Raw genomic sequence first — 20,299 nt, 5'->3', positions numbered from 1 at the left:
GCGTTGCAGGTTAAAACCGGAAAGGCTATAAAGATGGACGAGACTATTTTGCGCAGGAAATGCATTTTACAAGCTTATCCGGCGCTCGGAAACAAGCCCCCACCATTGCACTCAATGGGACTTTCCGGCTTCAGGTAAGCCTCGCACTGAACCAAAGCAGGAGATTCAGGCTGAGCAGGAAACATGAAATCAACCCCGCGTTACACTTTAGCGCGCGCGCAGTAAGCAAACGCGCAATCCCCGCCCGGCCAGCAAGAGGAGGCCCCTCCCCCTAACAACCGAACAGCCAATCAGAGGTAAGAATCTGTTACTAAGGTGTAGCGTCCTCGAGGGATATGGAAACATGGCGGCCTCCAGGCCTGGATCCTACTGTGGGGAGGTGAAAGAGCTGCGTCGGGACGGTGAGTGGCGGCGGCGGGAATGGATAGCTTGCCCCAGGAGGACTGTTAACGTGATGGATTTAAATGAGAAGAAATATGGGAGGGGGCGCGTTGCCTTTTTTGGAACAGTCATGAGCTGTGACTACTAAATCGAACCTCCATGCACAGAAGCAGTCTATCAGGTGACAAGCCACATAGGGAAAGTTATCACCCACATTTGCTACTTTTATACACACACACGCGCACGCGCGCACACACACACACACACACACAGATAGATATAGATATAGATATATACATACAGTACATTCGTACATATATTAGGACCTGGGAGAGCAGGGTTCCAAACCCTACTCAGCTAGGAAGTTCACTGGGTGGCCTTGAGTGAGTCAGTCAGCCCCTCAGCCTAAGCCTACTTCACAGGGTTGTTGTGGAGAAACAGGTTGATATATGCCACCTTGAGCCCCTTGGTAATGTAAATGTAATAATTACATTTTATTTATAAAGAAGTTGTTGTTTCTTTCTTTCTGTTTATAAGCCCAGATAAAGAGAAACTATAGGGAGCTTGTTTCTGTCTGTCCCCCCGCTCCAAAAAGCACTCTTCTCCAGCTGATGCGCTTGGCCTTGAACTGGGGGGGTTAGCATGCTCTGGCCTTTGCAGTCAGCTTGGAGACTATGGGTCTCATAGTTAGAGGGAGAACAAACTGGCCAATTTTATTTATTTACCGTACTTAAGTTTTTATACTGCTTCAGGAAACCCTAAGTGAGTTACGAATGGCATTGAAAAAAGAATCAACTTATGAAATGCAGTACAGATTACACATTCAAAACCGAACTATACTACTGCCTATGAGAATAACTGTTATACGTTTTAAGTAGCGTAACTGAAATAAACATCTCAAAACAATATACATCAGTAAAACAACTAAGAGCCCCAGCTTCCATAGAGCTGTGGACAGTGATGTGCAGTGGGCAGTGAATAGAGTGTAAATGATGGAAATCTTACCTCAAAGTCAGTCAGTCACAGCTTAGACAAGGTTCCCCGCTGTGGAACTTTGATGCCAGAAGATTTTTTTGTGGCCCTTTAAGCTGCCCCTACATTTCCCCATTCAAAGTAATATATTTTACTGAATTAAATAATAATGAAAGTGATCTCAATGTACTTGCGAGTTACATTCAGGGGATAGTGTGTGAAGCCAAAATCGGGTTCAATTGTGGGTGGGATTGCCAAAGTCTTTTTTCCTGGATCCCCCCCCCTATATATATATATATATATATATATACATACATACACATACACATACACGTACATATACATACATACACTGTATAGTCAAACGTGTAAAGCTGACTGCACACATTAAATGTGTGTAAGTTGCTAGTTGCAAACGTTTTAAAATACGGTAGAATAGCTGCTGGGAACGTATTTTGGAAAGCAGCCGTGAGAATTGCAGTTCTTGCCATGCAGCCTCCAGAGGGGTGACCAAGTGACCTTCAGCCTGAAATAGTTACCTTGATCTAGCTCAATACGATCTACTCTTACTGACAGCCGCTCTCTGGCTCTCTGGCATCTCAGGCAGAGAATGGGATTTCTTATTACCTGTCGCCTGAAATTCTGTTAGCTGGAGATGCTGGGGATTGAACCGGAGAAAATCTTTATACAAACCCTTATTTATTTTCTTCTAAGACAAAGAGCCTTTTAAAAAACTAGATCCATTGAGCAGGTTCAGGATTGGCAAAAATAATTTTCTTATCCACTCCTGTAGCTAACTTACATCCTTTGCTGTCACAAATGGTCACTTAGTTACTTTTAAAAAAGAATTAAGAGGAAATCATGTCTATGCTTATTAGCCATGACAGCTTAACTAGAATCTCCATGTGTAGGGTCAGTGTCTGAATGCCAGTTGCTAAGGGCAAAGAACAGCAAATAATCTTTAAATGAGTCTCAAAACTGTATGAATTTTTCTTCAATGCATAAAGGAAACTTGTGACAATTTTTATTATCCTATAAAGTGGCTTGCTTTGTTTTTATTTTAGGTATTTAAGATCCTCATTTCTATTGCTGCTGCTGTTTTTGGACATCTTATACTTCTGCATTTCTTCCTTTCAGGTTATGGACTTTATGTTTACCCTAATTCTTTCTTCCAGTATGAAGGAGAGTGGAAGCAAGGGAGAAAACACGGTAAGGCAAACAAACAAACTTTGTCCTCTGCCATTGTGAGGTTGATATCATTCTAGCTTGCAAGAGGTGTTATTAAGCAGTACAAAGTGGGACCTGCAACAAAATGTTGTGGTTTGGAGTGCTCGCATTTAGTGTGTCCTGGCCAGGACACTTGATGAGGCATGTGACCCTCACCTACTCCAGGTAGCAAGCTCCTCCCTGAGCTAGCGAGCCCCACCTGGGCTGTGGGTCCTTGCCTGCCCTTGAGGCAAAACAGGAAGTGCCACCCTGCTCTATCACACTACCACCAGTGGGAGACTCACCACCACTGTGCCACCTGCCAGTGGCACTGCAGCTGTACGACCATCTCCCCCATGCCATGTTGCACCAAGTTACAGCTCAGCAGCAAGGGTTAAATAGTTGAGAGAGAGTTAAAACTTAAGAATTACTTCTCCTTTCATAGTGTATCAGGAGATTGGTAGTAAAGTTGTTCAAAGTTGCTGCTTTTAAAAGTTGCCGCTCTGGCTGGCTCTCCCTTGCTTGCTCTCCAAATCATCAGCTGCACCCCTATCCATTTTTTAAAAAATGATTAGATATGTGCAGTATTGTACTGCCTGTCTCCTTATCTATTTTGATTATTTCACCTATTTCCCCCGTCCCCAATCCACTGAATTGGCAGGCAGTTTCTGGTTGTTGCTGAGACTTTAAAAAAAAAATTAATTTTTTCCAGGTCACGGGAAATTGCTGTTTAAAGATGGAAGTTATTATGAAGGCGAGTTTGTAGATGGGGAAATTAAGGGCAACGGACTCAGATACTGGGCGTCTACAGGTGGGTTTTTTTGTGGTACGTTGTCTGTACATTGTAATACATTCAGGGATTTTGTTTCAGTCAGAAGAGCCTTTGACTCCAATTGGCGAAGCAGTTCTGTTCTTAAATGTTGATGCTTTGTCACTGACTGAGATGCTTTCATCCTGGCCTCTGGCTAAACTGTCCAGGCCCAAGAGAGCAAAGGACAAGGTAAGCAGAAGAAGGCCTTAGGTAAACGGGGAGTGGCTTAAGTGAGGGCTTAGGAAACTAACAGCCCAGGAGGCTAGGAAAAGAGGATTGCCATCAAATCCAAAAGAATGAGGTGGTGAGAGTATGGGACAATTACGCTTTCCCTAGGAAAACACGCTTAATGCTAACATTGTCAGTTTTTAGGTGCCAGTCTAAGACATTCCTGCTTTGGGTTTTTAATCTAGAATGTACCATGGTATCAGTGTTAGAAACTCAGATATATAAGCTAATTGCCAAATGTCACCTTAAACATGGGTTGTGGTCGCCACAACATAATGTCTAGGCATTCATTTTTGATCAATGAATTTTGTTGCTTTTCATTTTATTTCTATACCACTTTATATTTTAAAGCAAAAATCTCAAGCAGTTTACAAAACATCAAATAATCCAGAATAAAACAAATTCAAGCTTCAAGGAAAATATTTCAGATTCTTCTCTAAGCAACATTTTGCTTCCCCCATTTTTTATTTACCTACTTAATTTATATAGCTGCCCCATTGCAGATGTACTCCAGGAAGCCAGTGTGGTGTACTGGTTAGAGTGCCAGACTAGGACTTGGAAGATCATGGTTCAAATCCCTACTCGGTCATGGATCTCACTGGGTGACCATGGACCAGCTACAACCTCTTTACCTACCTCACAGGGTCATTATAGGGGTTAACAGAGGGATGAACCATGTACTTCTTGGAGAAAAGGCTGGGATATATATGTAATAAATAAGCTCTTCTGCTTACCTGCTTCAGAAAGCTAGATGGGTCACTTCTATGATTTATGGCCTGTTTTTGCTGCTCATCATCTGTTTGTTTGTTTGTTTGTTTGCTTATTATTTCCATTTGTAGTCTTTTTACTATCTGAAGCAGTTTACAGCAGATAAGAATATATAAATATTTATGTATACACAAATAAGTGCAATAAAAATCATGTCAAATGATTTATATAAAAAACAAAACAAAAAACCAAATACATAAACAATCTCCATATGCCTAAACATAATGGCAACATAAATAAAGTCAAAGAGCATTGCAAGGCAGCGTATATTATACATTACATCTATCAAGCAACCGCTCATACTCTGGCAATATTATAACTCACATACAAAAGGTAACTGCCAAGCATACAAATGTGCCCTACTCTTCCCATCTCTGAAGCACTAATAGACTCATGATGCAACACCCACTAGACCATCTAATATTCCTTTCCCATCTCTCTCCCGAGAGGGCCCCCATTTTAAACCAGAGCAGGCAATTGTCCTGCTGGGTATAAAACTCCTTCCATCCACTCCCTCCCAGCTACATAATTGTAACATCCACCTTCCAGGGCGGCTGGATAACATTCATCTTTTTTATTCATCTTGTTGGATGGCTTCTTTCAGAAATTTTTATTCTGTTGCTTTTTTATTTTACGCTTTTTGTCTTTCACATCTCCTTTTCTCTGAAGTCCTATTAACTTGAGGTGCCAGGAATTGAACCTCGGACCTTCTCCATGGAAGGGAGATGCTCTACCCCTGAGCTACAGCCCTTTCCTAAGATTTTGTTTGTTTTCATATGGTCTCATAAAATCTATTGCCAATGGACTCTTTTGTTGAAATAGGATTTAGGTTACTTAATTCCTCCTTGTCACCAAAGCTTATTGCCTGCAATCTAAGCATCTTCTTATGCCTGTGTAGAAGTATAAATAGTGGGGGGGGTGTCATTCTTTCTTCATTGCGGCCTGCTTATTTCACATGCTTCACATATTGCAAAATTCATTGAGGCAGGTGCTTCTGTGTAGAGATTAATGTGCTGTCTGTGTGAAAACATGTAACTGCATGCACATTTCCTGCAAAATTGCAGGTGGCTTCTTCTTCTTTAACCATCCGTAGTTTCAAAGATGCAATGCAAATCCTGCTTATTCAACCACCCTTTATCAATTTCAGTTTTAGTTTCAAATTTTATTTATTCTTATTTTGAAATGCTTTTGTTTATAGAAAGCTGGTAAGGTGTATATTGGCTCAAGCATGCAAGGCCTGAGCAGGTTTACTCTGAAGTAAGTCTCACTTACGGTAGTCCAAGGAGACTTAGGACCAGGGCACTAATTGCATTCATAGTGCCACTTCATTCCTGCTCTCTTTAATGAATGGTTTGAATGACTGTCTGCCATCAAAAAGCTGTTAAGTTGACTATGAAATTAAAGTACTTCTTACCCATCCCTTAACCATAAAGAACATACTACGAATCTTTTATTTTCTTTTTTTAAAATATGGCACTAATGTCATTTTAAGATACCTTGGTGTTAAAGACCTAAAGGAATACGGATTACGATTCCATTAGTTTGTAAGATAAAGACCCAATGAACACTTCCTTTGTTCTTGATTAAGCTGCCCTGGTGATAAAAAGCGGTTGGTAATTATTCACTTGTAATGTCTTGTATCAAGAACAGAACGGTCAAAATCTTTATTGGAACACCAAGGATTATTAAGTCGCATTTGCCGGAGCAATTTCCTCCCTGTGTTTTACTTTATCATATATTTGATTCAAGGGAATACTTATTCTGGCCAGTTCCTCTTTGGAGAGCTGCACGGGCATGGAGTCATTCACTATGCAGATGGTGGAAAATATGAAGGGGAGTTCTCCTATGGAATGCGAGAAGGTAAGCTGAAAGACAGGGTTGAGGCCATGGAACTAGGAAAGGTCCCCTCTTACACACACCAGGTTGCATATTTGGAACATCATTAAAAAGAGCAAAGTGGGAGATAAGCAGATTTCTTTATCTCCACCCAAGTGTTCTTTTTATTTGAATGCAAGTACATAGAGAGCTGCCTTATACAGAATCATACCACTGACCCATCTTAACTCAGTACTGTGTATGCTAGGTGTGGGGAACATTTGGCCCTCCAGATATTGTTGAACTACAGCTCTAATCATCAACCCCAACTAGCATGATGAGTGGCCAGGTATGATGGACGTTGTAGTTCAGCAACATCTGGAGGCCAAAAGTCTCCCCACACATGAGCTACATTGACTGGCAGTGGCTCTCCACAGGAGTCTCTCTCAGCCCTACCTGGAGATGCCAGTAATTGAACTTGGGACCTTCCCCATGCAAAGCAAACATTCTCCCCCCTGATTCACACGTTTGCCCTACACGTTTGCAGAGTGACATGCCAGAGAGGGCAGGGCTTAGCAGCACACACACATCCAACTCCATATTGTGAGTTTATTTACATGCGATTTTAAAAAGTTGGCACAGAGCCAAGGATAGGTAACCTGTGGCCTTCCAGGTGTTGCTGGACTGCAGCTCCTATCATCCCAGACTATGGACCATGCTGGGTGGGGCCAACAGGAGGTTGAGCCAAAAAGCATCTGGAAGGTCAAAGGTCCCCCATCCCTGTGTTAGATCAAATGCACCAGTACATTTTCTGATATAATTTCCACTGAAAGGATAAGAGCTGCTCTTCCGCATATACATTTCCTAGTGAATTTTTGTCCTGTGTGAATTCATGTTAACTGGTGGGCTGTAAGAGGTGGCATTTGAATTCCCTGCTTCAGGCCCGAAAATATATTTTGCCAGCCTAGAGTCTTGGGATTTAGATTAAGGCTCCAGTTTAATCAGAAACACTGGTTTATATGCTAATGTGCTATTGCATTAGTTCAAAGTACTTCCACATGCAAGCAAACATACACTCCTCAGATTTTTGGCTATACCCCTCATGTCACATCCCGTAATTTATTTATTTTTTTGGAGGGGGGGGGGGGTTCTGCAGCTTTCAGTAGCACCCTTTGCAGGACTGCAATGCATTGGGTGGCATTGGTGAAAATCTGGATAGGGTGGGCTTGCAGGAGTGGAAGTGCTTTCTGTTTGCACAGAAACACAATTTGATTCAAGGGACTGGTTGGAAGTGCATTTGAGTGAAGTTAGGAATCACTTTGGACATTGTGCAATGCCTTGTGGGGGACAGGATGCCCCAGGGACTTGTGTTTCCTATCCTCCACACTTACTTGTACAATCAGGTGTGGAACTTGAAAATTTCCCTCCACTCTCCATGTTCAGATATGCAATAAGAACATAAGACCAGCACCAGACCAGTAGCCCATCTAGTTCAGCATCCTTTTCTTACGGTGGCCAACCGGGTGCCCCAAAGTAAAGCCCAGAAACCAGAACTGAGTATGACAGTTCTCTCCACCTGTGATTCCCAGCAACTGGTATTCAGAGGCATATTATCCCAATGGTGGAGGGAGAAACATTATTATGGCTAGTAGCTCTATCCCCAAGTCAGGAGCTTATGTATTTGGTCTTGGGGTGGAATGGGAAGAGGTGAGGGCTCTGCTTTGGACATGACAAAGAAACATTGAGATTAGGGAGCACATTTCTGGGTTTGCTCTTGGTTGGTACATAGAAGTCTTCTTCCATTTTTTGCTACCATTTTCCTCCTCTTTTCAGGCCACGGGTTACTGACTGACAAGGATGGACAAATATATCAAGGAAGCTTCCATAGCAACAAAAAACATGGAGGAGGGAAAATGATCTTCAAGTAAGTTCCCCCCCCCTTTCTTATTCTGTTCTTCTTAATTGGATGTTGTTTTCAGGTTTAGCTTGAAACTACTGAGTGCCAATTCAAAAAGCAGCAGCAACAATTCATATCATGGAATGTGTCAGGGATTCATTCATACCTGAAGCAAAGTCAAGCAGAGTAGGTGACAATAGGACCAGTTGGCATTCAATTCAAGGAGGATGCAGAAGCATAAACAAAACCATTTGTGGTGTCAGTTTTGCATAAGTGGTTATGGTGCACCATTAAGAAAAATAGCAGTGGGAGTGCCCAAACAAAATTTTATTTTATATACCATTTAATGCCAGAATAGGATTCTTAGCAGTTTACAACTATAAAAAAACCAGTGAAACAAAAATTAAGTTATAAGCACCTGTAATTAAAATAGCGTGGAGGTACTCTGGATTCATTATTGTCGCCTGAGGCTCAAGTTGCCTCAGTGGCGTAGAGTGCCTTCCATCATTATTATGTTGCATGCCGCTATGGATACTTTTAGTAGATGTAAAGAATATAAATAAATAAATAAATAAATAACCCATTAAATTTCAAACTTACCCAGGGGCATTTCTGAGCCAGCTACTCTTCTCTCTCTTGGTCATCTTGGAGTAAGTATTTATTTTTTGAATTCTCAATGGTTGTACAAGCAACATGAGAATTTTCACCTTCTTATTTGTTTTAAGAAATGGGGATAAATTTGAAGGAGACTGGATCCTGGACCAGAGACAAGGTCACGGAATGCTTCACTGTGCCAATGGAACTGTATATGAGGTAAGAGCGTCATGAGGATCCATACAATAATGAGGTCTTTCCTGCCTTCTGGTTTCATTAGGCGGCCTACAGGGCCCTTTGTATGGCTTATAGGGGCATCTGTACTGTGAGATTTCTTACAAGAAAGTAGCACTGAGCCTCCTTACCTATTGCTCCCTGTTCCAAAGCTTCCCTACATTCTTTAACCTCATCCCTGTCCTCAGCCTGTTCTTGTGCAGGTTTTTACCACCAGCCAGACTTCTAGCTTTTTCTTCCCTCACAGAAGTTGGACTGCAAACTCTCTTAAATTCCCGCAGCATCTGAGCATTCTACCACATCTTCTCATCCAGTCAGTGCTGCAGGCTTCAGACTGCATACCTTTTTAATCAGTGGATGTCTTTTTTAAATAGCTGAATAACCTAACTGATTTTGTTCTCTAAAAGTTTCAGCCCAGATAATTTATTTTAAAATTTCAATTGTATTTTCATTGTTTTCTAGATCTAAATATAGCCTGTTTGGAACACCAGTGTGATCTTGCTGCCCTTTGGCAGCCTTACATATTGTATAAATCTCTTTATTTCATATTTTGATGGGATTGCTGGCCTTAGCAATTTCCTAGGTATTTTCCCTCTTTCTTTTTAAGATACCTCCCCCGCACTCTGCCTCACCTCACTTTTCTGAATATCTGGTATCCATTACAACACATGGCTTGTCCTGTTGCATTGCTCAGAGCATGAAAAAAGGCCATTCATGCATAATAATGTCGGAAATTAAAAAATGGGCACCTGCTGATTATCTGTCTGTTAAGATGTCAGATGTGTTCAGAGATTGTCTCACATCAAGCTAGCCTAGTGTATTTGTAGCTAAGCAGATAGAATCTTAATGGTAGTTGGTGCAATTTAAAATGGTAGTTGGTGCAATTTAAAATTTTCTGCAATCCATATTTTTCTTGCTCGGCTGGTTTGCAGAACAGGCAACTTGCCACATACTAAGAACACGCCACAACCTATATTACTGGCTACAGTAGAATGGTTCTTTCAAGCCTAATTTGAGCAGAAGGAAGGGAACTCTGTGGGCTCTATGAAAAGCATTGATTTGAGGGCATTCATGCTTCATGGGTGCCATTTTAGTGACCCCTTTCTCTGACTAATGCAACAGAATGCAAATACCCTAACCATTCCAATACTTTCTAAAAAGAAAGGTAACATTTGTCCTATTTTATGGAGAACAGTCCTCTATTTCAAAGAGTCATAAATTTGTTTTTTGTTCTCTTTAAATCTTGTTTGTTTGCTTGTTTGTTTTAGTTAACAACAAGTTTCAGTCTTAAAATGTTAATTTTGTCATCAAAGCATAACCCCATAATTTATCAAGCCAGTCCTTTATCAAAGGTAGGGTTTGTGACCTCTGTTTACTTTTTTTGCATATACAATTCTGGCTTCATTATCATATAAGCAGCCAACTCTCTATATTCACCTCTAACAAACCCATCTAAATAATATCATAAATAAGAACACTGAAAAGAGTAACATATCCCATTATCTTCTTCATAATTTTACTAATAATTTTCCAATAGGCTAGGGGTGTTGTTGTTTTTTGGCTTTTGGATATTGCCTACACATATGAAGGAAGCTGCCTTCTTCTTTTTCCTCTTCTTCTTCTTCTTCTTCTTCTTCTTCTAACTGGAGAAATGTAGCCTGGTGAGATATCTTAGAACAGTTTTGATACCTGTTATCACTGCTCTAACTTGAAAGTGTTTGTATCAAAGGAGGGGGTGCATTCTTATTATTTTTCCTCATGACAACAAATGTTAAAATATTGTCCTGCACAACAACATCCTTTTGCGTGTTTAGACAATAAATTCAGACAAGACTCGGATTTTGGTTTGGCTTTTTGCAGAATTTAGGCTACAACTTTATTGATTACAGCAAGTGAGTGGTTGCATAGGCTCTGGTTCGACTAGCTCCCTGCACCGTTGCAGGTAGCACTGACCCAGGGCACCAGCATAGTTCAGCCTAGAGTGAACACCCGGATAAAGCCGGGAACAGGCTATATCCACCACCCAGATGTCCCCCTGGACTCAGGCACCGGCACAACCCCCTCACAGGGTTGAGTTGACCAAACCATTGAGTCCCTGGATTCCTTTAATGGAATACCCTCACATAGGAATGGCGAGAGCATTCCCCCATCCCTATCACCTGAACCAGAGCCTATCCGCCACATGAGCCCGCGCTCGCCGCCAACCACTCACACCTGTAACCAATCCTGTAACCCGCTGACACGCAGGTCAGCCACAAATCATTCCCAGTCACAGACAGATGAACCCCATCAAGCCTGTAAAGGGACGCATTGCGAAAGGTAATGCCCGGGTGACGGATCACCGCCCTGCCCAAGGCCAAAACCTTCTTGGCCACTGCACTCTGGACATGCCTCCTGGCCCTCTCGGTGGCAGCTGGGCAACGACATCCTCTCCATTCACGTTGCTGCAGCAGTTGCGACTAGAACATTTTGAGTCCAGGAAGAGCTGCTTTCAACTCCTCCAAGTCCTCCTGCATGTGGGTCCACAGGCTTAAGCCGGGAGCTTCTGGCAGGTCATTCTCGCCCAACTGCACCACCATCATAGAATCATATAGTTGGAAGAGACCACAAGGGCCATCCAGTCCAACCCCCTGCCAAGCCTTCCGCAGACACCTTCGCCCGCACCGTTGGAAGAAGCTCCTCCCAATGCATTCCTCATCTGGACACCCAGGAGATGCTCACATGGTCAGGGAGCCCGAGCCTGCATCCGAATTCAGACTCTGCCACCTTCTTGCCGCCCAGTGGACAATGCTGTGCCCAACTATCCAGATGTGCAAGGTGGGCGGACCTAGGAATGAACAAAACAACATTAGCAACCGCACCTCAACGCCGCTTCTGAACATAACCCTTGTATGCTTCAGATTTCCAGTGGCCCAGATCCTTAATCCTGTCGATGGGCAGGCCCCAATGCGCAGCGGTGGTAGCTGCCCCAATACGGAAAGAATAAGGTGTGAACTAGCTTGCTGACAGGCCACATGCTGTGATTGCCTTACGCATAACTGCAGCAAATTGAACTGCAGCAAATTGATGCCTCCTTAACAAGGACCCATCGTCATGGACCAGAAAGGGACCATCCCCAGGCAGGCGAAGTGACAGATATTTCTTGGCATTCTTAACTGGACAAGGGCCAGGCTTACCAGTGGCAGGCAGCCTCATCAAGGCGCCTCTGCCCAACTGGTCAGTTTTTGAATTGCAAAAAATAATCAGCACCAGCTCAGCATCAGACAGCTGAACGTCCTGCAAAAGCAAGCCCCTGGGAGCCCTTCCCTGTGACCCCAATACAAGCCAAGGGCCATGTCAGACTTGTCCTCAGAGGTCTCAGAGGACGTACCAGTAGAAGAAGAGGAATCACTGTCTCTGCACCTCTTGGCCTTGTGTTTGGACCGCCGACTCTTATGCCGCTTGCCACCCGAGGAAGGGACTCTAGGCACTGGGAGATCCTCCTCAGAAGACTGGGTGCTGAACACCTCCCTTGAAGGAGCAGATTGTACCTGCACGGAAGCAGAAGCATGCGAGGAGCTAGGCTGGGAAGAAGATTCCCCCTCCCCTCATGCTGAGCAAACTGAGCCCCTGAACTCCCATGCCCTGGGGGGGCAGACTGTGGACGGGGCAGACTGGACTGGAATGCCCGCTGTATCATGGCACCCATACTCCTAGGCCAACCCCTGGGACTGGCATCCTGGCAGGTTGAAATTGGGAGGCACCAGAGGAATCAAAAGCCTCACTCCCTTTGCTTGTATCTGAAGGACCATGAGCCTCAAAAACAGTAGGAGACGTGTAAGGGCCAGGCTGAGAAACAAGCTGCCTACCAAACTGCTGAGCCAAAGACTCCAGCTCTGTGTTAAATCTAGCCAGCGCCACAGGATCTGATCCAAGGATCAGCCACAATTGTACCCAAACGATCCAGCGCATGCTGGGGAACAGCCGGGAAAGGCGCTGAATGCAAAGCTTGAGGCGATCCTCTGATCACCCTTTTAGAAGGGAGAGCAGGACTAGGATTCCTTTCAATAGGCATCCTGATTTTTAACAATCAAATAAAATGGGCAAAACTACAGAAGAAAGTAAAATTGCACCACACAATCAAGTTGGCGCTCCTGCCAAAACAAGATGCTGCTCCCGCCAAATTGCTGATGGCAATGTCTCCTACAAGAAGAAGGTACAAAAATGGTGGTCACGTTGGTACGGGGGGGGGGGGAGTTCCTGGCCTGGTGAAATTCCCCACAGACCCCTGAACAAATAATAAAAGGCAGCCGCTTAGAGAGGGGACTCTCTGAAGTTAAAAGAAATCTGCTTCAACAATTTCTAAGCCCCAACGCTGCAGCCGGGGAAATGAGCGAGCCTCTGCACGAAGCCATCTGGCCAATTAAAGGAAGCGGCAAGCTCCCAAGCTTGAGGGGCCAAAACACCGTAGGGCAAAAGCCCCTCGGGGGGGGGGGCGGGAAAGGCGAGGTAAGGGGGGAATTAATTAGAAGTAAACGGCTAAAGGAAAGTGGGGGAAAGAAAGGGGAGTAATGAAAACAGATCACCAAGCGGAATCGTCGAAGGTAGATCACTCTCTCTCGGCTCGCAGCGGACACGTTGCTGGTGTTCCGATGCAAGCACTGAAAGAGAAAGCTCTGGGTCACGTGCATAGGTGTTTATAGGTCCCTTGATCCATTTAGTCTGCGTCCCATTGGCCTGATTGAACCCTGGATCAAGGGACCTACCAATTGGGTGTTGTGGCTATCCAATCATACCCACCCGCAGGGTTTGGTTGCCAGGTCTCACCGCAGCACTTGCCCTCTTTAAGGGAGGACCCAATATATCTTAAAATATTATTATCTTTCCAGATTCTCCATGGTCTCTCCATGGTTTTAAGCTTGGTAATGAGTTGCAATTCAGCAACTTCTCTTTCCAGTCTGTTTCTGAAAATTTTATGTAAGATCTTGTGAGATCTTGTATAGAATGTCCTGGGAGATTAAAGTGTTTTCCTACTGGTTTCTCTGTCTTGTGATTCCTGATGTCAGATTTATGTCCATTTATCCTTTGGCGTAGGGTTTGGGCTGTTGGTCCAATATAGAGAGCTGAAGGGCACCGTTGACTTAAAACCATGGAGAGACCTGGTCTGAATAAGGACACTGGATTCTTATCTCATTATACATGATCAAGCTTTCTTTAGCACCTCACCCCTTGCTTTTTCCTGCAAGACCAATTGCAGTCGTTAACAGTTGTTAACAGTCATCAACAGATTTACCACTCCTATCAGCCAATCACCCATTCCCACCACCCTTCTGAGTAATACCTCCACTCTCTGACTATTCATAAGGGTCTGGTGACTTCTGTTTCAGTGTATCTGAAGAAGTGTGCATGCACACGAAAGCTCATACCTATGACAAACTTAGTTGGTCTCTAAGGTGCTACTGGAAGGAATTATTATTATTATTATTATTATTATTATTTGGTAATAACATAGTTTTAAGTTCAGAGCTGCCAAACCCTCTCTCATCTTTACATGATACAACACAAATGCTTTTTGAAAACAAATGGTATTTGAAGTGCTGTCCTATCCAAGTCCAATTTGAAGAGAAAGAACCATCAGAAGAGAGAGCAGCAATCTGCACAGAAAGAAAGGCAATTGCTAGGGTGGCCATGTGTCCTACTTTATAGAGGACATTCCTTGCATCTGAAAGGTTGTCAGAGGGCAGTCCTCTTTGAAGGGCCTTGAACTTTACCATCAACAATTCACATCACTTGGACAGCAGACAGCACAGGCACACAGACCACCTGGTCATAGTCTTTCCCACTATGGTGGGATGCATCGTTTCTATTTAATTTACGGTAATTATTTCTAAAGTTGCAAGTATACACATAAATATGTTCTCTTTTTTTGTGATGAACAAGTGGCCCACTCTACTCCTCCTGTTTATAGATGAAGCTTTATTCTGCTTCTGTGATTCTACATTTTGTCATTTGTATTCCAGATATTTTGATCAAACTTGAAATTGTTAGCCACCTTGAATTCTCAAAGAAAAGCAGAATAGAAAAAGATCTGTTAAATATTTGTTGCCTTAAGAATATTGTGTGTATACTACATTTCGTGTATTAGAGGTCTGATAGTCGTGAAATATCGTTAACCAAAAAAGTGTTTTTGAAATCATGTTAATTGGTGATAAAGCAGGGAGGTCTTTAGTGTCTCGTTGCTTTGCAAAATTGCGGGCAGCTGATTCTTGTTTTCTACCACTTGATGGCTCTCTAACATTTGCTTTTTTAAAATGGAACTTATTCTCTCTAAGGTTTTCCCTGGCCACGCTACAAAGTTGTGGCTCTAGGCTTAGCTAGCCCAGGAGTTGCTGGAAGAGAGAGGGTAAAGGGAATCAAGGTCCAGCCAGAATTGAGGCCATTGCGGGGACCAAATAACCAGCACTTCTGGGTGGAACAAAGAAACAGCCAGCTTTGTAGAAGCCTGTGAGACTCAGAACTTGGTCTTGGCTGGCTGTGTGCAAATCTTTGCTTCCCTGCATAGCAGGCAGGATCAGAAAAGGCTCGGATAACATTCCACTTTAGGGGAGGATAAGACTTTTGGGACTTTTTAGTTTTTAAAAAAGTAGATTGCTGTTAAGAGAGGACACACTGGAGGCTTGGGGTTCTATCCAACAGTCGATCCATGGGAATTAGTGGGTCTAAGTCATGCCTATTAATTTCAATTGATCTACTGTGAGTAGGGCTAACGTTGGGAATCGCTCTCCCTTTCTCTCTCTGTCTCTCTCTCTTTCTCAGAATTTGCCTCACCTGCTTAGCTGAAACTACCCCATAGTTAACCAGTGCTTGGATTTTATATTATTTTTGAAGCAAAATTTACATACTGCTTAATAATAATAATAATAATAATAATATCTCTAAGTGGTTTTTATGAATTAGCATGAAAATATTAATTAAACAGACTTTAAAAACAGTATACATGAAAAAATATCAAAATACAGATAAAACCAATAGTTAAAAAAACCCAGATATACACAATAAAATTACCGTATATGTCTGGGTAGCCTTGCCTCTACTAAAAATGTTTTTAGTAGGTGTTAAATAGTTGGTGCCAGCCAGAATAGACAATATGGACCTAGAGTAGGAGTGGGGAACCTCCATCCCATCAGCCAATTTCGGTCTGGCAGGGGTCCCAGTTTGGCTCGGGATGCTCCCCCCCCAATTGTACCCACCTGTCCTACCCCATGTGACATCAGGTGTAGCAGACTTGAAGTCCCTGCCCATCAGTCACATTCAAAGCACCATCCTTTTGCAAGTCATGCAAGGTGCTTTGAAGTCCCAGTCGCATCAGGTGATTCACAGGTGGGTGGCCCCACCCACCTGTGAAATTTTCCTACAAGAGGTAGGGGGAGATGGTTCCTTGATGGATAAGGAATCTGACCTGTAAGCATCTTCCTACACTGGCTGAACTTAGATATTTCCAAACGTGATGCGTGAAAGGGCTACCAAAAACTGATATTTGGAATTCCCTCCAGGAGACATGGTCGGGGGCCTGCCACATACTAGAAATCTAGTTTCTTCTATTTCTTCCTTTGCAGGCCAGACCCCCAGGAAGTCTGGGGTTCTGGCAGTCTCTGGTAGAATGCCATGCATAAGGAGTGTGGTATAGGCAATGCCATGGGCGTACCCAGCGCGGGGCAGGGGGGCTGCTGCCCCCCCAGAAACAAGGCCAGCGCAGCCGTGGGCGAGAGCGGCGCTGCCGGCGGGGCTGGTGGGCAGAGGCGGAGCACAGCCCGGCGGAGCGCGAGTTCAGCATTCCCGCCCACCGCGTTGCGCCCTCCTTCCAGCTCCCCGTCGCACCCTCCGGCAAGGCCAAGCACAGCGGGGAACCAGAGAGCGCGATGGGAAGCTGGGCTTTGCTCCGCCTCCGCCTCTGCCCACCAGCCCCGCCGGCAGCGCCGCTCTCGCCCATGGCTGCACGCTCCGCCGGGGTCCTGGCCATAGTACACCGGGGGCAGCCCGGCGTGCCAGACCGAGCGCCCTGGCTGCGTGCTGTCAGTGGAGCCCCGGCGCCTCCGACTGCAAAAAGCTTTGCGGCGCCTAGTGAGACCCAAGTCAATTTCACCTGGGCTACGTAGCCCCACCCACATTCCCACTTTGTGGCCCCTCCCCTCCCGTGCCTTGGCCCCGCCCCTTGCCCCCCCCCTCAGTTTTGATCCTGGGTATGCCCCTGGGCAATGCTTTTTTTCAGGGGGTGCTCAAGTTTATGCAGTACCAGCACCTTTTTTGTTGTTGTTAAAAAGTGTGGCACTTACTGCAACAACTCCATGGTGACTGAGTACTGGGGGAGGGGGGGCACTGGATATAGGTAATGAGTAATACAGGGCTATCTTCTTCATTCCAGCCCTGTAGAAATGAACACTTTATATACATTAGAAAGTGTGATAGCTTCTATTTGAGTTGTATTTGAAAATAATAATAGCTACGACACATTTTCCAGTTTTGTTTGAAGCGGCAGGGCATTACTCAGTTAAAATTAGCTCTTGTTTGCATTTATTTATGTTATTAAAGATTCAGGGGATTGAATGTTCCTAGATCTGTTAGTCATCCTATTTACGTATTCTACAACTGTGTATATATATGATCTAAAGCTTCCTAAGTCTGCCAACAGCAATAATCGTTCAGGATAATTGAGAGAAGCTGATGCATAAAATGCTTCTCATTTGGACATTATCAGTTTGCTGGAAAAACTGAAGAACAAAGTGTGTGAGGTTGATCTTGCTGTCGGATCGTTGATCTAGCACAGACATCTCCAAACTTGCCCTTCCAGATGTTTTGGGACTACAATTCCCATCATCCCTAGCTAACAGGACCAGTAGTGAGGGATGATGGGAGCTGTAGTCCCAAAACTTCTGGAGGGCCGAGTTTGGGGATGCCTGATCTAGCATCTTTCTCTGCTTAACAGCTTGGAGTCTGGTGCAGAAAATAGGCTTCCTGAGAAACTTTTATTTTAAAATAACCCCTGTGTGCTTCTGGTCCTCGTGGTTACAGAGTGGGGAGAGCTTTGCAACAATTGTTGACTTTTTTGTTGTTGTTCCTCTGTTGGAGAAGCTTTGCACAGGTAATATGTTAGTAGATTAAAATAGATTTCCAAAACACTGAAGCGTTGTATATAGCCAATATAAGTAGGCAACCCATAAGAAAAAATATAATGGCAACTTACAATGAAATAGTTAAAACACCATAGGTTTCTAAAATCATTAGGTACAGAACAAATGACTGACCAATGATGAAACAAATTCACTAAATATGCTTGATGAAACAAACACTTTCAGCAGGCAGCGATATCTGCTAGCCAGGAATAGTAAGGAGCCAAGGAAGTGCTGGTGAGCCCCCGCAGCTGAAAATTTGTTCCACCTCAAAAAAACACAAAAGTAGGGGTGGTGGCCTTGTTCTCTCTTTCCCTGCCACCTCCAAATTTGAGGCAGACTTTTGATGTGCTGAAAGTTCTGCCTAATACAAATCCTAGGTTCAGTCCCCAGAAAAATGTTATTTGATAGCAGCTTTGGAAAAGACTTCCGTCTGTCAGCATGTCCTCCTTTCAATCACCTTTGAAAAGATTTCAGGAATCAGAGTTAGGCAGTGCTTTTCCCCTAGGACCCTGAGGGGCCACTCACTGCCTGTCAGAGTCAGCAGCACTGATCCACCCAACCTGGTGCAGTGCAAAGCAGATTCCAGTGTGCTGCTAGCATAATTCAAAAGGTGCTAATGCTTCCTTCTCAAATCAGCTATTGATAGATTCATCTCCAGCCCTCTCCTGTTTGTTGTGGCTGTTTCTTCGGCAGAGCAGATAGCAAGACTTTTTCTTCTTAATCTTTATGAAAAGCTCCTTCCTTGCAGGTGGGAGAAGCCCATAAGGTTAGCCACCTGTTCCGTGTCGTTTAACAGGTGTATCAAGCAGCAGGCCTTCCTCCGGGAAAGAAGACAAACTAAATGCAGCCAAAACACACAAAGAGGCAGCAACAGGGAAAGGCTGCAGCAAAGCATCTGCTAACTGGAAACTCTGCTGAAGCCAGAGATTTGCATGGTGGCAACTGTGTGTGTGTGTATGTATTAGGATGTCATTAGAATAATTATTAGGGGAAGTGCCATAGCTCCATGTAAGAGCATGTTGTTTGCATGTAGGAAATCTCACATTCGATCCCTGGCAGCCCCAGTCTTAAAGAGTCTCAGAAAGCAAATTTGAAAAAGATGCTGGGGATGCATTGCAATTGGCCTCCACAGTCACTTACGGACCCATTGTTAAAATGGTGTTTATGGAAGACAATCTTACTCGGCTACGAGTGATCACCGAAGAAGAAGAAGAAGCCAATTAGATTAGGCAGTGAACAGCCAGGTCAACCTGTGGTCTGATAAGACAGTGTTGTATGTTTGTTTTCGTACACAGCTATTGAATACCTTTATATAAAACTATATATTTTTTTCAAATTCACTTTTAGGGTAGGCAGTTAATACATTATAATTCCGTCTGATGCAGGGCCAGATTTAGGTTTGATGAGCCCCATAGCTACTGAAGGTAATGGGGCCCTTTATATGTCCAGCTGTCCTTTGCCAACAACAAATTGTTGCTGTTTTTTGTGTTGAATATATGTTATATGATAATTTGTGGACCTAATAGGTATTTAAAGCCTTTTGCACATGCAGAATGTAGGCACCCTATATATAGGGAGCAGGCTTATATTTTGGAAATGTACATCCAGGTTTTTTTCTTTCATTTTTTTTGGGGGGCTCCCAAGAGAGTGGGGCCCTAAGCTATAGCTTGTCTAGCTTATACGTAAATCCGGCACTGCTCTGATGGCAAACTCAAGTGGTCAAGTGCCTATCAGTTTGGAAGTAGAACTGGGACACCACAAAATAAGGTAGTAATTTCTGTACACCTGAGTGCCTTACTATGCAGACATTTGTAAGTCTGGAAATTGTAATGGAAAGCAAAGGAAAAACCAGCCCAACAAGAACTATGGCCTCCAAAAGCCCAACGGAGTGTCAGCTGGGAAAGAAAAACAGGCATGGTGTGAATTGGCCTGCTTGGATTGCTTCCATATCCAGATATTATTTATTTTCTGACCACAAATAAAATAAAAATGTTACAGAACATAAAAATATATGAGCTCACATAAAAAGCGATGATGAGTTAAGTGAAATCACTACATTTAGGAATCTTGGAGTTTGTCATGTGATTTAAAAGTTAGAGCCCTCCAATGAAGATTGGCTAGTGAAAGACTGCACAATGCGGTATATCAGAGTTCTGTAGTTCTGTGCTTCAATCTACATTGAAAAAGAACATGCAAAACTGACTCCACCCCTTTGTTATTCCAAGGACAATATATGCTGCTTAC

At 43.6% G+C, this 20,299-nt stretch overlaps 1 protein-coding gene across 7 annotated transcripts in view; it reads left to right on the top strand.

The window, feature by feature from the left end:
- The first annotated feature begins 317 nt into the window (after nucleotides 1-317).
- Nucleotides 318-20,299, top strand: part of MORN1 (MORN repeat containing 1) — a 255,307-nt gene continuing 235,325 nt past the window's right edge. For all 7 annotated transcript variants that reach the window (XM_088671655.1, XM_088671657.1, XM_088671656.1 and 4 more), the window contains exons 1-6: nucleotides 318-401; nucleotides 2,491-2,562; nucleotides 3,272-3,370; nucleotides 6,116-6,226; nucleotides 8,015-8,105; nucleotides 8,804-8,891. In XM_088671655.1, coding sequence (XP_088527781.1) covers nucleotides 344-401; nucleotides 2,491-2,562; nucleotides 3,272-3,370; nucleotides 6,116-6,226; nucleotides 8,015-8,105; nucleotides 8,804-8,891 — 519 coding nt within the window. In that variant the 5' untranslated portion in view covers nucleotides 318-343. The remainder of the gene's footprint in view (nucleotides 402-2,490; nucleotides 2,563-3,271; nucleotides 3,371-6,115; nucleotides 6,227-8,014; nucleotides 8,106-8,803; nucleotides 8,892-20,299) is intronic.

This window comes from Zootoca vivipara, chromosome 6 (genome assembly GCF_965207765.1).
Source record: "Zootoca vivipara chromosome 6, rZooViv2.hap1.1, whole genome shotgun sequence".
Classification (NCBI taxonomy): Eukaryota; Metazoa; Chordata; class Lepidosauria; order Squamata; family Lacertidae; genus Zootoca; species Zootoca vivipara.
The sequence above is the reverse complement of the archived record's forward strand: the minus strand, read 5'-3'. Positions and strand labels throughout refer to the sequence as shown.